The sequence below is a fragment of the Zeus faber genome, assembly GCF_960531495.2.
Source record: "Zeus faber genome assembly, chromosome: 13".
Taxonomy (NCBI): domain Eukaryota; kingdom Metazoa; phylum Chordata; class Actinopteri; order Zeiformes; family Zeidae; genus Zeus; species Zeus faber.
The window spans coordinates 10,226,562-10,240,746 of record NC_137198.1 but is presented as its reverse complement, the minus strand read 5'-3'; the positions used below and the strand labels follow the sequence as shown (position 1 = coordinate 10,240,746).

The window sequence follows — 14,185 nt, the reverse complement described above, 5'->3', positions numbered from 1 at the left end:
TGCAATACTGTATAGTTAAATGTTGTCTTAAAGGATGTATTATAGTAAAGTAATGCAATTTTCTGAGCTTTTATACACTTGCTGTTCTAATCCGTGCTGCTACCTACCTATAATATCCACATTACCGGTGATTGTTTCTCTAATATTTCTTGTGTGTAAATAACTTCTGAAAGCACCGACAGTTATTGCCAAACATATTGTCAAATTATCGATATTGAGGTATTGGTCAAAAATATTGTGATGTGTGATTTTGGCAATATCGCACAGCCCTTATAACTTAAAAAATATATACATTTAAAAATATTAAGAGAATCATACCTAATTATCTATTATATCATTCTTTCTGTTTCTCAGCCTCTGTAACCTGTATAACTGGCGCTACAAGCAGCTTGGGAACCTGCCTCATGTGCAGCTCCTGCCCCAGTTCCAGGTGCCCAACCCTGGGCTCACCTACGACTTCCAGCTGGTCAATGTGGAGGACTTCAATGGCGTTGGAGAGTCTGAGCCTAACCCGTACTTCTATCAGGTAAATCAATCGACACACACAGGTACACACTCATTTCATTCCTCCCATTCCACTCCATTCCACTCTTGAAAAGCTTGTAATACAAGAGAGTCATTCATAATTTAAACTATAATGTGTAGACGACCACTCCATCGCATATATTCATCACCCTTAATGTGGCACCAACCGTTGTGTCCCCCCAGTAGGTCATTGGGTTTGTCCTTCAAACCAGGCGATAAGACACTTTCCTTTTCCTTTAAAGGCTCATTATAAGTTATTGTGTTGGTGTTACTGATAAATTAACCAAATGTTCATTCCCCTTGCTGGTTCAGAATAGGGATGTTACTAGTTAGACTGTTTGACTAGTCGACTAGTCTAAAAGTCTGTAAAAAAGATTACGTATATTATCAAAAATATTGTGTATATTATAAGACCCATTTGAAACCGTTAGTCACAAGCTTCAATTACCTTATTAATTGTATTTTAAATGCCCCGACGGACCAGGTGGAGGCGGGTCGGTGGTGGGCCCGAGCCCTGGGGGTATGGGGAAGGCGCAGCGAGTGAGGGAGTCCAGGGCCCGGGAATTGGCGAAGTCAGGGCGGGAGGCAGGATCTTGGGATGGGGATCCGTGGCTCCGACAAATGCCCCCGATGAGGGGAGGCCGACACCAGGAAAATTATCTTCCGCCCGCCACAGTTCATGATGTGTTTAACTGGTGTAATTAACAGCCTGCTTGCTTCCTGCGTGTAGCGCTGGTAAATTAAATTTATATTTTAAAGGCTATAGGACAAGGAAAATCTTTAGTCGGGGGCAGCCCTACTGCTAAGGTTTTCGTTTCAGAAGGTGCCGGCCCTAAATCATTCCTCATTTTGTTCCTGTAGAAAATTTGTTTTGACTTGTTTTTTTTCTGCCTTGAACGTATTGGACTGCCCCTACGTACAATGAGAGTGGTGAGTTTCTCAATAGCAAAGCGAGGGTGTTGAATGAGCAGTTATAAATGATGGGAGCTATAATTTTAATCAGGCTGGTTTGAAAAATGGCAAACCTATCCTACTACTTTTCTCTATTACTGTTTTCACACCAAAGTTAGCGGGTTACACGGGTCAACCCACTAATAATAGGCGATTGACACCTTTCCCATTGCCAGGAGAAATGCCGTTTCTTTCACGTTTGACGTCATGAACACGTCGGAAAAGGGGCGTGGAATGATACACGGATTTTCCTGTCTATGTATGCGTCAGCACCCAAAATTTCAGAAATTAAATTGATCCTATAACATATTTGTTAAATCCAATCCAGAAACGTTTCCCTGTGGAAAAGACCATGCCAAGCATGGAAGGAATGCAAGGAATCAAGGCATGAAAATGGTTTTGGTGAAAATCCTGCTTCACGGTTGTGGTTTTAAACAGGGAAACACTAAGAAATACACAAAATCAACTGCAAACCAAGCTGGTTCAACAAATCAAATCAGAGCTTGATTATCGATGTATGTATTGGTCAACCAGTTTTGAAAATATGTGGATGCAGATTTTGGGGTGGTAAACATTATACCATGTACAAAAAAGAAAAGTGGGACGTTTAGGTTATGAGCCCAGTTATAGCTGCTTGTAGTCACTACAGTAGTGTGTCAATACTGCCACAGTGATGCGTAGAGAGGCTCCTTATTGTTCCCAAATGCAGAACATGTGCATCTCTCGAGGCCCAAGATCACATGAACCACTCCATTTGCCTGCTGCATTTTACATGGTCACTCACATTACTCACACACACACACACACACACACACACACACACACACACACACACACAGACGCACACTTTTCAAGGAATCAGAGGAGGCAAAGTGGACACTAGAGAAGCAATCACATTCAGTGAATGGCTGTCACAGCTGTACAAACAGTACTTTGACCTGCCATACACATATAACGAGCCACACACACGGCCCGGTGCTTTTCCCCCACAAGCCAAAGCTTCTTCATTGAGCACGAGCAACAGGAGGTCAGCCAGAAGCAATCTATCCCTGACTCCTTGGTTCATTAGCCAAAACACATTTTCTCCGCTGTATGGTACTGTGCAAAGTACCTTGCAGGGATCTGGAGTGGTCATTAAGGGGAAAATGTTTCTCTTAACCCACTCCTCTCGTTAGAAATGGACTTTGCTTAACCACGGGGCTGTTATCCACCACCACGCAAGCCTTACAAATGCGCTGTAAATGGCATCTGTCCACCATGATGTTATTTGACGCTGAGGGACATTGGGATGTCAATAGGATGAATGGTTTTATTCTCTGGCTGGCGCAACACATCAGTTTGTTAAACTATATTGTATATACTATGTATGTAACTATAAATGTATAAAAAAAAAAACAATCTTCTCTTTTCACACTCCCTCTCCCCCCAGACCTCATGTTAGCCTCTGGTTATTTAGCTCAAACTCCAAAGAAAGCACTGAGCCTGACTTGGCCTTGTTGTTATGGTTACCAAGTTCTCTGATATCCCTTTTCTCCACCAAGGCATTTTGATGGCCGGTTCAGAGCAGGTGCCTAATCTCAAACAAGTTCATCACGTTTCAACTTAGTCTTTCTTGGCCAGGGAAACTGGTTCCAGAGTGGCATTACTTCGCTGCTTGAGAACCTAGAACCGCTTACATCAGGAGCTGGGGGCGGGGACATGCAAGCCCAACCAAAACATTGTGACGGCCATTTTTGGTTACGCCTTCAGCAGTAAGGAATTCATGGACATAAAATCTGGTCCGTGGAGCTGTAAGTGGACTTATTGTATAATATATCATATTTTATTAAGTCGGAGCACCCTTTTTCTTTAAGTTATTGGAACGCACAAGCTGCGGCCGCGGCCCTGCGGCTTCAGGGCTCGTGGGCCCCGGGGTCGCGCACAGTGGAAATGCAGACAAAATAGATCATAGTAAGATGCAAAACACAAGCGATAATTAATATAGCCGCAGGCAGCAATACACGCACGGTGTACAGGTTAGTCATGATAGATACTAATTAGTTTTCCGAGTTCCGGTAAAACACACCATCAATTCATATTGGCACCAATTACAAATGTTTGAGTTCCCATGGAACCTCGCATAATTTTTTTGCTGTCACTCGTCTTTACACCAGCTTTAGTCGTAAAACGAGTTCATATTTTCTGAGTTTCCATTGAACGCAGCATCGGCTGACGCGGTGTTGACTCTGTCACAAATTATAGTTTTCCAAGTCCTGGTGACACGCAGAAATACTACTACACACCAATGCACTTGTTTTGCATGTTAATGCTTTATCCACAAACAGTAGAAGGTGGCTGTCTAGCACCTGTACTCCACACAGTCCTGCCTCACAGTGTTTCTGTGGAAAGAAATCCCTCCGTGTGGACGTTCCCAACAACAGGGGTCCATTCAAACGGATTAAACACTGCATGTCCTCAGAGGCATTTCATCAAATTTTTAAACATTTTGGACTAAAATAAAGCACACAATTCAGACCGAGTGCTCTGGAGCTGCAGGTGAACTCCATGTGTGAGGACACACACTGTTTTTGACAGTTTTCGGCTCCTGCAGTCTGTATGTTACGACTGGCTCGAATGCTGCAAAATATCGAGGGACACAACACCGCATCTAACACCGGGTTAGATGCGAACAGAATGTGTTTATTTACCAAAAGGCCAGAAGAGATAAAATATCAAACAAAAAGTCCCGCCAGCATCAAGCAGGTAAGACAATACACACACGCTCACTCAACCAGTACAGACCGATGGAGTCTACACCACGCACCTCCCACAATGCAAATGCAGGCCTAGAGCCACAATCTGCACCTAATATAACGAATTGGATGATGTCACAAAGCGCCCGCTCCACAATCTCATTTCGCTGCACCACCCGACCAGAAGTGTAACCAGAAGTGTTACCAGAAGCGTTACCGGAAGCATGGACGTTCTGCAACTTCTGGTAGATTTGTTGGTTTTTTACAAATTCCTGCTCCAGATGTAGATCGATTTGGATTAAACTTGAACCACCTATGTCTGAGACGTCCGTGTTCTAACGAGACCTCAACCATGTCCGCTGGTTCAATGATTGTCATGTTCCAGACACTTTAAGTATGAAAAATGCCAAGTAGAATAATAACAATAAAAATCCGAGCAAATACAAAATCCAGCCGGCTAGACTATAGACTACGCATATGGTACGTGTATAAGTGCGTGCAGGTGCCTATCGTCGTACATGCAGTGACGTAATGACGTGACTTTTGGGCCTGTTAAACCGGTTCCTGGAAGGTGTGAGAGTTGAACCAACTGCGAACCGTCACTAACACTAACCAAGAACCAGAGCTAGGTTTGTGTTGTTGTAAAAGGGGTTTGGGCGACCGGGGAATTAGATCACGTTTGTGGTAGAACTGGCGGTGTCAATCAGGCCTCAACTGTCATGATGCTCACCGCCAGACTCACGCACGTTATTTTTTTGTAATTGTTTCTTTGCGTGTGATCTTCGTCTCTTCATGTATCTATCTATAAAGGAAGGAATCTTGGTTCTCTTGTCTGTCCATTATCACGACAACCATTAATCCGATCTTCTTCACATTGGGCGGGTGTATGGCTGGCGACCCAAGGACATGCAATAATTTCATCCAAAAACCTGACTTGGGTGTGTGTTTTTCCCATGAGAGTATTTAGTGTTTGACTTGAATCAGGTATTCCGTAGTCCCATGAGAAGTCCCATGAGGAGTCGCCACGACTTGGGTGTCTTTTTTCCCGTGATAAAGAGTGCATTTCCTCTGTGTTTTTCACAGCCACTCGCCGCGTGTTTTTTCCCGGGAGAAAGAGTATATTTCCCCGCGTTTTTTGCCGCAAGTCGCCTCCACTTTCCCGAGTCCAACCCGTACGTGCAGCAGTTAAAGCTAGAGTGTGAAGTTGTTTAGATGAGCCAACGATATGTTTTGAACGGGCACTGCACTTGTTTTTAGAAATACAAAATTTGGTGCTGGTAATTGTTGTTGGGGATTCGCACCGTTGTTCTTCCACCAGGTAATTGGGGGCAGAGGAACAAAGGGTGCCTTGGGTTTTGATGTGTTGACTCTGATGTGCCTGGCTTGGGAACTGTGGCCCAAGCGGCAAGCGCCATGAATTATTCCAAAAGCCGAGATGAGACGCTGTGGTCTATGCTTAATTGAAACCGGGTGAATAATGCATAATGTTGGCTTTTTTTTCATTCCTTTTGGTCACATTTGGAGGGCATATCACTCAGTTGTAGCCCCGGTGAGAGGTGGTGATGAATGGCAGGGCGGGGTATATGATAACTGTGTTCCAGCGAGTTAAAAGCCTGTTGTTTCTCCAAATATTATTATAATGCAACATGCTGCTATTTTGCAATTTATGTTATCTTACTCAGTATACCAGAAAAAATGCTGCTTTTGTAGACAAGGGAACAAGGAAAAAGTTTGTCAAAGTCTGGGTGAGCAGGCCATGCTCAAGAGCATGCTATTTAATCAATTTGATCATTTGATCAATTCCCATGACAAACTTTGCCTAATAAGAATATAGTAAGAAAAGAATATTGTGGGATTTTGTATCAGCTGTAACAATTATCTTTATTTAAAATCCGCAAGCAATGAGAAGCGCTTCATCAGATTTCTTCCGATAAGTAATGTGGAAACAGGATAAAAGCTGAGTTCTGCCAGGGATCTGAGTGATGAAACATTTTGTAAGTTGCAGCCTTTTTTGTCACGCCTCAATTATCTGATCATCGCTATTATCTCCCTTTACTGATACCGTGACATAAACCCCAGCCCGAGCAATCTCTAACACTCCTTGCTTATGCAGTTCACCGAGGACAAGACATTTTGTCCCATCTCATAACTGGCGAGTGCCATTGTTGAGCCTTGTGTAAGGTAATTAATTCCAGCCCAAATCAGATGGCTACTCATGCATGAGTGACTGGGCTTTTATCTGGCTGAGAAATCAAGCACTTGACAGGGAGAGGGGGAAAAAAGGAGTCAGAAAGAGAAGGTGAGGTGAGTGAGTAAAAAGGTTGAAAATGAGATGGAGTGGGGGCTGGAGGAAAGAAAGGAGGAAGGAAGGCTAGACAGTCCTGTCTGTGCAGCTGGCTGAACTGACCTGTATATTTTATATGGCTGCCCCCTGAAAGTCGACGAGTCAAATCATCAGTCGGAAGCCCGTCAGCCGACTTAGATTTCCAAGTCAAGCAGTCTTGTCAGTGTGCATTCCAATAACAGGATAAAACATAATCTTCCAACATGCACAGGGATAACATTTAAATGAGGAGTTATAAATAAAGGGTATCGTAAATAGATATTTATACGTGTGAATCAAATGCGGCTCTCCGTGTTTCCCGCTCGCCGCGCCTCCAACATAAAACAACTAAAAGCAGTGTGGGCACAGAGTAACGACTCGTAAACTCATTAAGATTATTTTCTGTGCATAACGCATGGAGAGCGGGTGATCAGGAAGAGAGCCATGGAGAAAGTGTCACCATAACGCACGGTTTTGTTCCATACCATTCCATACACACTTGTTCCGTTCCATAAGCAAACGTAAAATAAAATAACCTACATCTAAAATAAAAACACACTGTTCTGGCACGCTGATCTCTGGCGCACGCATCGCATCGTTGGTGCCGTTGGAGAGGGAGACAGGTGCGCAAAATGCGCCCGATCGCTCCGGTATTCGCATTTAACAGCAGAATCCGATGCGACGGACAAAATTCTGAGTCGGGTACATCCCTAATATTTTGGGTGATTTGCGTCAGCTATATTAAACTTCCTGCTGTTAGCCAAACACAGCTGAGTTTGGCGAGGACTTGCTCATCTTCCGACGAGGTTCAGGCCCGGAACAGCATGCTTGAAACTAGGGGTGTGCGATATGATGATATTAGAACGTGAACGATTGTCTCCACGATCTTCCTTTACAGAGATATGCGCACAGTGCACATTTTATCAGTTACAGTTCTATGGCTCATACACGCATCCAAATTTGTTTCCTCAGCCAAATCTTAACTTGCCCTATTTCACAATCCCTATCTCACTTTGGTAATAACATGCTAAGCATGGTGAGGCTGTGCATGTTGCGCCGGTCCTTTCTGCTTATTACTTGTTTAAAAACGACATAACATGTTGATCTTGTTTAGAATGTCTCACAATATGTGTTATGACCTCCAGGTCTCGCAGTTATCTAGTGAAAAAGTATAAAAAAAATATATTTTTTTATAATAGTCTGCAATAAATACCTTTTAATATAATTGAAATGTGAGCTACAACTGTAATAGTTGAAATTGGTCTGTGGTATGTGTTAAACTGTATTGTATTACTTCATTAATGTAATGGGTCTTTATCAATAAGGAGGCATAACATTTATTTGAAGATTTGGATATTGACAAAGGAGGTAGAGGAACCAATAATGGCAAACAGTAGGTAGTTTTATTTTTCTTTTAGGTTGTGTTGCCTTGTAGGGCTAATTTTTTTTTTTTATTAAATAGGGAAATTACTTTGGTTGTACTGTTCAGTAACTTGCAAAATAGTCTTAAAAACCAACATGCCAAACAGTCTTGATATGATCGTGGATCGTGATAAGACTATATAAAAAAAATCATATAATCATAACAATAAAATTGTTTTATGATTTTGCCATTTCGCCCAGCCCTACTTGAAATAAAACCCTCAGTGTTGCATCTGCGCACCAAGCAACCACCATGACCTCTGCTTGTATCTTCCTTTACTTAATGGCTTTACCTTTCCAACCAAACAAACCCTACCCCCCTTCAATCTTCATGTAAATCCCAGAGTTATCATGTATCCACATTTATTTTCCCGGGTTCATATGTGTGAACAAAATAATATTATTTGGTTCACAATAAAAATATTTGTAGATCCTCCATCAAAAAGGCTCCATAGCACCAACGAGGACTGACACTGCTGTCATTGTATAAACCTGTTATGTAAAAATACACCTTATGAGGAAGTAATTTACTAGTTCCTAGCATTAGTTATTATGTGTGTAGACAATTAATTTGCTTCAACCAGACTGATTGAAATGCACCTAATTTACGCTTTGTTGTAACATTTCTAACATTGTTTTTTAAAGCCCCTTTAAATTTGGTTGGCAACACGATTGAGGAGTTTTGTAGTTCAGCTTCACGAAATGATGTCGGTCAGCTCAAATAACTGCGATTATGTAACAATTTTGATGCTGCTAGCATCAACACACCCACCTCCGGCTTAATCAGTTGAAACCAGATGGAATATCAAATCGTCTGATTTTGTCTGGCATAATTGTGACTCCTAACTCGTTGTGTGCTGGTGTTTTGTGTCGTAGAACCTGGGGGAGGCGGAGTACTCTGTCGCGCTGTTCATGTACATGCGCCTGCTGGGTTACCCTGCAGACCGCATCAGCATCCTCACCACCTACAACGGACAGAAGCACCTGATCAGAGACGTCATCAACCAGCGCTGTGCCGGGAACCCGTTCTTCGGACAGCCCAACAAGGTAGGAGGAAAATACGCTGATTGATAAATACACGCCTTCTAAAAGACGATCTCGGAGGTTGCTGTACTACAGCCACAAAAAGGATACGATCCGTGGATGAATAGTTTCACTGCAATGTGCCTCACATTTGTGGCCATGCAACTCTGAGCCCACCCGTAGAAACTGATTTCACACTGTTTGGTAATGTGGCTGTAAAACCTAACTGGCCATAATAAAATGAACACAGCACCAGTCATGTTGCACAAGCTCTGTCTGACATGAGCTGAATGATGCAAGACCTTGCCCCTTCTGACAGCAAAGGTAGATTACAACATTTTATGACAGTTGCTTGTTAAATAAACCACTTTTCTTGTCCATCAAATGCTGTAATTCCAGTACAAAAGTGGTGCAAGAGGAGAAAGAAAATCATAAAGTCTGAGACGAATCTCAAAAAAGGGCGACCCAGAAAAGAAATAAAATTGGAAAAAATAAATATCAAACATATAATGTAATGTTCAGAAACAACGGAAAGCAAATCCACACCAAACTTTTAATTTTAAGATGTTTGACATCAAAAGTCCTGGGCAGTGCAAAATGAATAACTCTGCGTGTCTGTGATAAAGACAAACTGATTTGATTTTTGTAAAAATCGAAACTTTAGACAAAACAAGATGTCACCGTGCCAAGAGCAGGAGAAGACTTCCAAATTGGACAAAAAGACATTACCTGACAAGTCAAATTAAACACGTTTGACTTTTGTAGGCATCCCTCTAGGATACTTAACATCTGAAAACTCTCTCACACACACACACACACACGTTCCTAACACCTCCTGCGAGCCACACTTCTGTTGTCTCCTGTCAGGGAGGTATCCCAGCTCCCAGCTGATGTGTTTTCACTTAAAGCCAGTGTGTATCACTCAGGCAGACCCAGTGTAGTTAGGAGAGCGACGGTGAACAAACGCTCTTCACACCTCCGGATGTCAGCTACAGTCTGGGAGCATTACCACCCGGTTTCTGATATCCTTCATCGCACCCGGCGAGAAATCAGCAGCTCTCACTTACATGTATCGCAGACTCTTTACACCTTCACCCCAGCTCCGTGTGTGTGTGTGTGTGTGTGCGTCTGTGCATGTGTGTGTGTCACTTTCCTTCGCCGTGCTGCATGATGAGCTCGAAACATTTATCCTGAGGTCTGTCTTTATGGTTTTACGGACCAAACTGTCACAACTCTGAAAAGAAGACTGAATGTGTGTGAGGAAGGAGAATGCAGACTTTGGTTCTATTGGGCGTGTAAACTCAATTCTCGCTCCATTTTTAGGGCTGGGCCATATTGTCAAAATCAAATCACAATATTTTTGGCAAATGTCAGCAATATCGATAACAATATTGTGGGGCCTTCATAAGATATTTACACAAAGAAATATTGAGAAACGGTCATTCGTAATATGGACATTATGACCAAGCAGGAGGCCATCGATTAGTACAGTCTATGAAGTTTGAAATTTGCATCACTTTACTGTAATGCAGCCTTAAAGACACCATTTAACTATATCACAAAATAACCAAAATAACCTCTCCTATCTCCTATCACAATATCAATATTATGACGATATGTCGCCTAGTCCCCATCCCCTGTGGACGTTCTCGCCCATTTCCCATCCACTCCAGGTTAGTTGTATTATCCTCTTTCTCTCTCTATTCTTTGAACTCTCTTTATTATTGGGGATGCCGAGCTGCGATCTGTGTGCCTCGGATGACAGGAGGTTGAGATTTGCTGAGGAGCATGAAGGAGGGGGGAAAATTAGAAACGCCATGCGGCTAAAAGTTGACGGCGTCAAGCGCCGGCCCAGAACGTCCACATATCTGGGGAACTGTCAGCCGCAGCCCCACTCCGCTGCCGCCATAGAAATGAGGGTGAGAGAGAGAGAGAGGGAGACCGGTTGACAGTAGTCACAGGCCGGAGTTTTTTTCCTTTTTTCCCCACTTTGTTAGCCTTTAACCTGATAAGTAACCAGGCTGAACCGTAAATTAACACATTAATGAAAACTCGAAGTGGTGCTCTTACTTCCATTTCCCCAAACAAAACAGTCCCCACGGAGAGGATGGTGCAGAGTCTGGGGTTAATTGCTTCCACTGATGGAATCTCCTAGTCGTGCGATAACGTTAATCGCTCCTTGCTTTGGTTGGAATACGCAGCAATAGGGGTGTGGAGTGTTGGAGAGAAATAAGATGTAGGGTGAGAAGGCGGGGGGGTGGGGGGTCGATGCTAGATGAAGCTTTTAGCCAAAATCAATCAAAACATGGCTCTTTCTCACACACCTCCTTTCATCTTCTCTCTCGCTCCCGTCGAGTTCCCTCATTTCCTGCTGAAGCGAGTGCGTCTGGAACGACGGGAAATCCTCCCCCGGCAGCACGACGGTAAACTCGACAGACACGCTCGCGTTTTGGGACGCATATCGGCGTGGTTCCTCAGACCCAAAGCCACCTGAAAGCCATGCGAGATTCTTCCTCACCTGATAGCGAGGAGCATTACAGCAGGCCCTCCGGGTTAAAAATAAATCAAAGGTGAGAGGCCCCAGATCCAGGGAAGAGGTGCAAGCCGCGGCCCAATATCCCCAAGCCGCCAGGTTGTTGGAGGGGACGGACGATGGATGGGGAGATGGTATCTCGCAACTCCTTTGTGTACCGCATCGCGTTTGAACGCCGTTTTCCGTCAAAAGATATTTGTTAAATTAAATCAACTCGTCTAGAAAAATGGAGAAATTGGATAATTGCATTCTACGCCTTGTTGGATCATAATATCCATGAATAAGACAAAACTGACACAAAGAGAGAGGGGGGGAGAACAGAGAGGGGGATAGGGATTTTTTTTTTTTTTACTGCGAGGCAATCTACTGAGGGAACGAGTGTAATTGTCGGGGTGCAATGAGGGGGAAGAGAGGAAGGTGATAGAAAATAACGCCGTCTCAGTCAGATGACTTCTATTAACAAGACACAGGTTTTTGTGTCTGCGTGTTTTGGCTGTGTGTGTGTGTGTGTGTGTGTGTGTCTCTGTGTGTGTGTGTTTGTTTACGAGTCTATCCATAGACGTGACATGACCTCTGCAATTCAGTCCCTGGAAAATTACACATAAATAACTAAATACCATGCAAAATGCTTTGCCCTGTGGTGGTGGCGGGGGGCTCATCCTCTGTCTCACTCCCTCCCTCCCTCCCTCCTTCTCTCTTTCATTCCTTCTTGTATTCATTTCTCTCTCTCTCTCTCTCTCTGTCTGCTAAGAATAACTCACTTTCCTTTCCCCCTCTCCTTTGGAAAACAAGTTGCATTGTTTTGGCTCAAAACGCGAGCCATATTTAGCTGCTTCAGTCTACAGTCTGTAAGCTAAGCCGTGTGTGAGGATTTGCGCTCATGCAAATATCTGTGTGGCTGAATATGTCAAATTTACTTGTATGTTTCTTGTCGATGTTCTGGAGGGAGGGGGTTGGGGGGGGGGGGGGGGGGCATGGCGGCTGGCTGTTTTTTCAGGTCAACCACTGAACTAGGTGGGGGGATGGGGGATCCTCCCAGTCTTTGTCGGTGGCAGTTTGATTTGAGCAGAGACCTCCAGGCCTCACGCTCTTATAAAGCCAACATATTGTTGCCCCCGGTGCTGCACCTGTTCTTCATAGCAACACGGGGTTGAAAATAAACACTGGTCCACTTCCCTCTCTTTCTTTCTTCCTATCGCTCAACTCGACTCAAAGGTGTGTGTTTATATGGAAATATTTCCATATAAAGCAAATTAATGTAGTCGGGAAAAATGTATTAATCTTTCAACAAATACTTTGGGGCCAAGATGCAGAGATATCTATTCAGTTTCAGTGGTGTTGCCTAAGTTGCTGTACGCAGTAATGAAATCTGTAATCATCAATCTATTCACTACCCAAGGCTTATTTACGATACCCTGCCTGGGCTGAAGACCTTGGGCCCACTAAGTTCCGGGAAGCACTGTTAACATCTGTACTGCACTGTTAACATCTGTACTACACTGTTTACATCTGTACTGCACTGAGATTTCTTGGTTGGAGTTAAACCTAGCTCAACTCAGAATAAAGCTACATCTTTAAGAAGTATTTTCAAACCACAGGCCATCACATTAAAGATGTATACTTGACTTGCACACTCTGCTATGTGGTCAATTTGGCAACTTTTGCTTTGTGGTTGCCCACTGCACATTGTTGGATGATGTGTTGACGTGGTATTCAAGCTATGTTTCACCACGTCCACACGACTTGAGGAGAATTCATGGATCTGAAAACCCTAAAAAGTGCCACGTCTACAAAATACTGATGCAGAAAACGCTGTGAGTATTGTCTTATTGGCATTTTCCGCTTACATCCCTTCATAAAGTACAAATGGAGCATGCTGTTGCCAAACCTTACATCATAGAGCTCGCAAAGTGCTCTTCTTCTTCGTCAGACTGCTGCGGGGATGAGTGTTCCTCTCAGCGGTGCAGGATTACCAAGTAATAAAAAAAACAAATTGGCTGACACAAATTTTCGTTTTTGCTCTGGGGAAAATCCCAGAGCGAGCTGCTTCCTTCCCCTCGGCTCTCCGTCTCTCTTCCAAATAGTCCCTGATCAAGCGGGGGGAAATACTCGACCCCTCCGGTGCCGTGGCCTCGGGCCCCAGGGGCTCAAGTAAGTAGCTTGCTGAGGTAAATGCCCTCTAAGCTGCATTAGCGCCGCCGGCCTGCCCATGTGCCCCGACACGATAACGGAAACGACAACAAAAAGCAGCCACCGATGCCGTTTAACTCGACCTTAAGAAATATCCAAGCATCCCGGTATTTCTGGAAGGGAAGCTCGCTACCACACGCTTGTAAGCACCTAAAGCCTAAGTCCCAGCGGTTACAAACACATCTGCTCAATTATTCTTCAAAACAGTCAAGTCCTTAGCAGTGGTGTGTTGTGTGTCTCTGCATAGGTGACAACGGTGGACAGGTTCCAGGGTCAGCAGAACGACTACATCATCCTCTCACTGGTTCGCACCAAAGCCGTAGGACACCTGAGGTAAGCACTTGTCAGAAACACTCACCTGTCCTGGAGTACACACCTCACTGGGACCAATCCGGCCAAATAATACATCCACACAATGTCTCCTGGGGACCGAGGCGCACATGCCCCCAGGGAGAGGACACAGCAGAAGTACAGGCACTCGGCTTT

The 14,185-nt window shown here is 43.9% G+C and overlaps 1 protein-coding gene across 1 annotated transcript in view; it reads left to right on the top strand.

Annotated features, from left to right (window-relative positions):
* aqr (aquarius intron-binding spliceosomal factor) overlaps positions 1–14,185 on the top strand; it is a 71,912-nt gene that overhangs the window by 45,589 nt on the left and 12,138 nt on the right. The window contains exons 31-33 of the mRNA XM_080012949.1: positions 355–526; positions 8,830–9,000; positions 13,947–14,032. Coding sequence (XP_079869075.1) covers positions 355–526; positions 8,830–9,000; positions 13,947–14,032 — 429 coding nt within the window. The remainder of the gene's footprint in view (positions 1–354; positions 527–8,829; positions 9,001–13,946; positions 14,033–14,185) is intronic.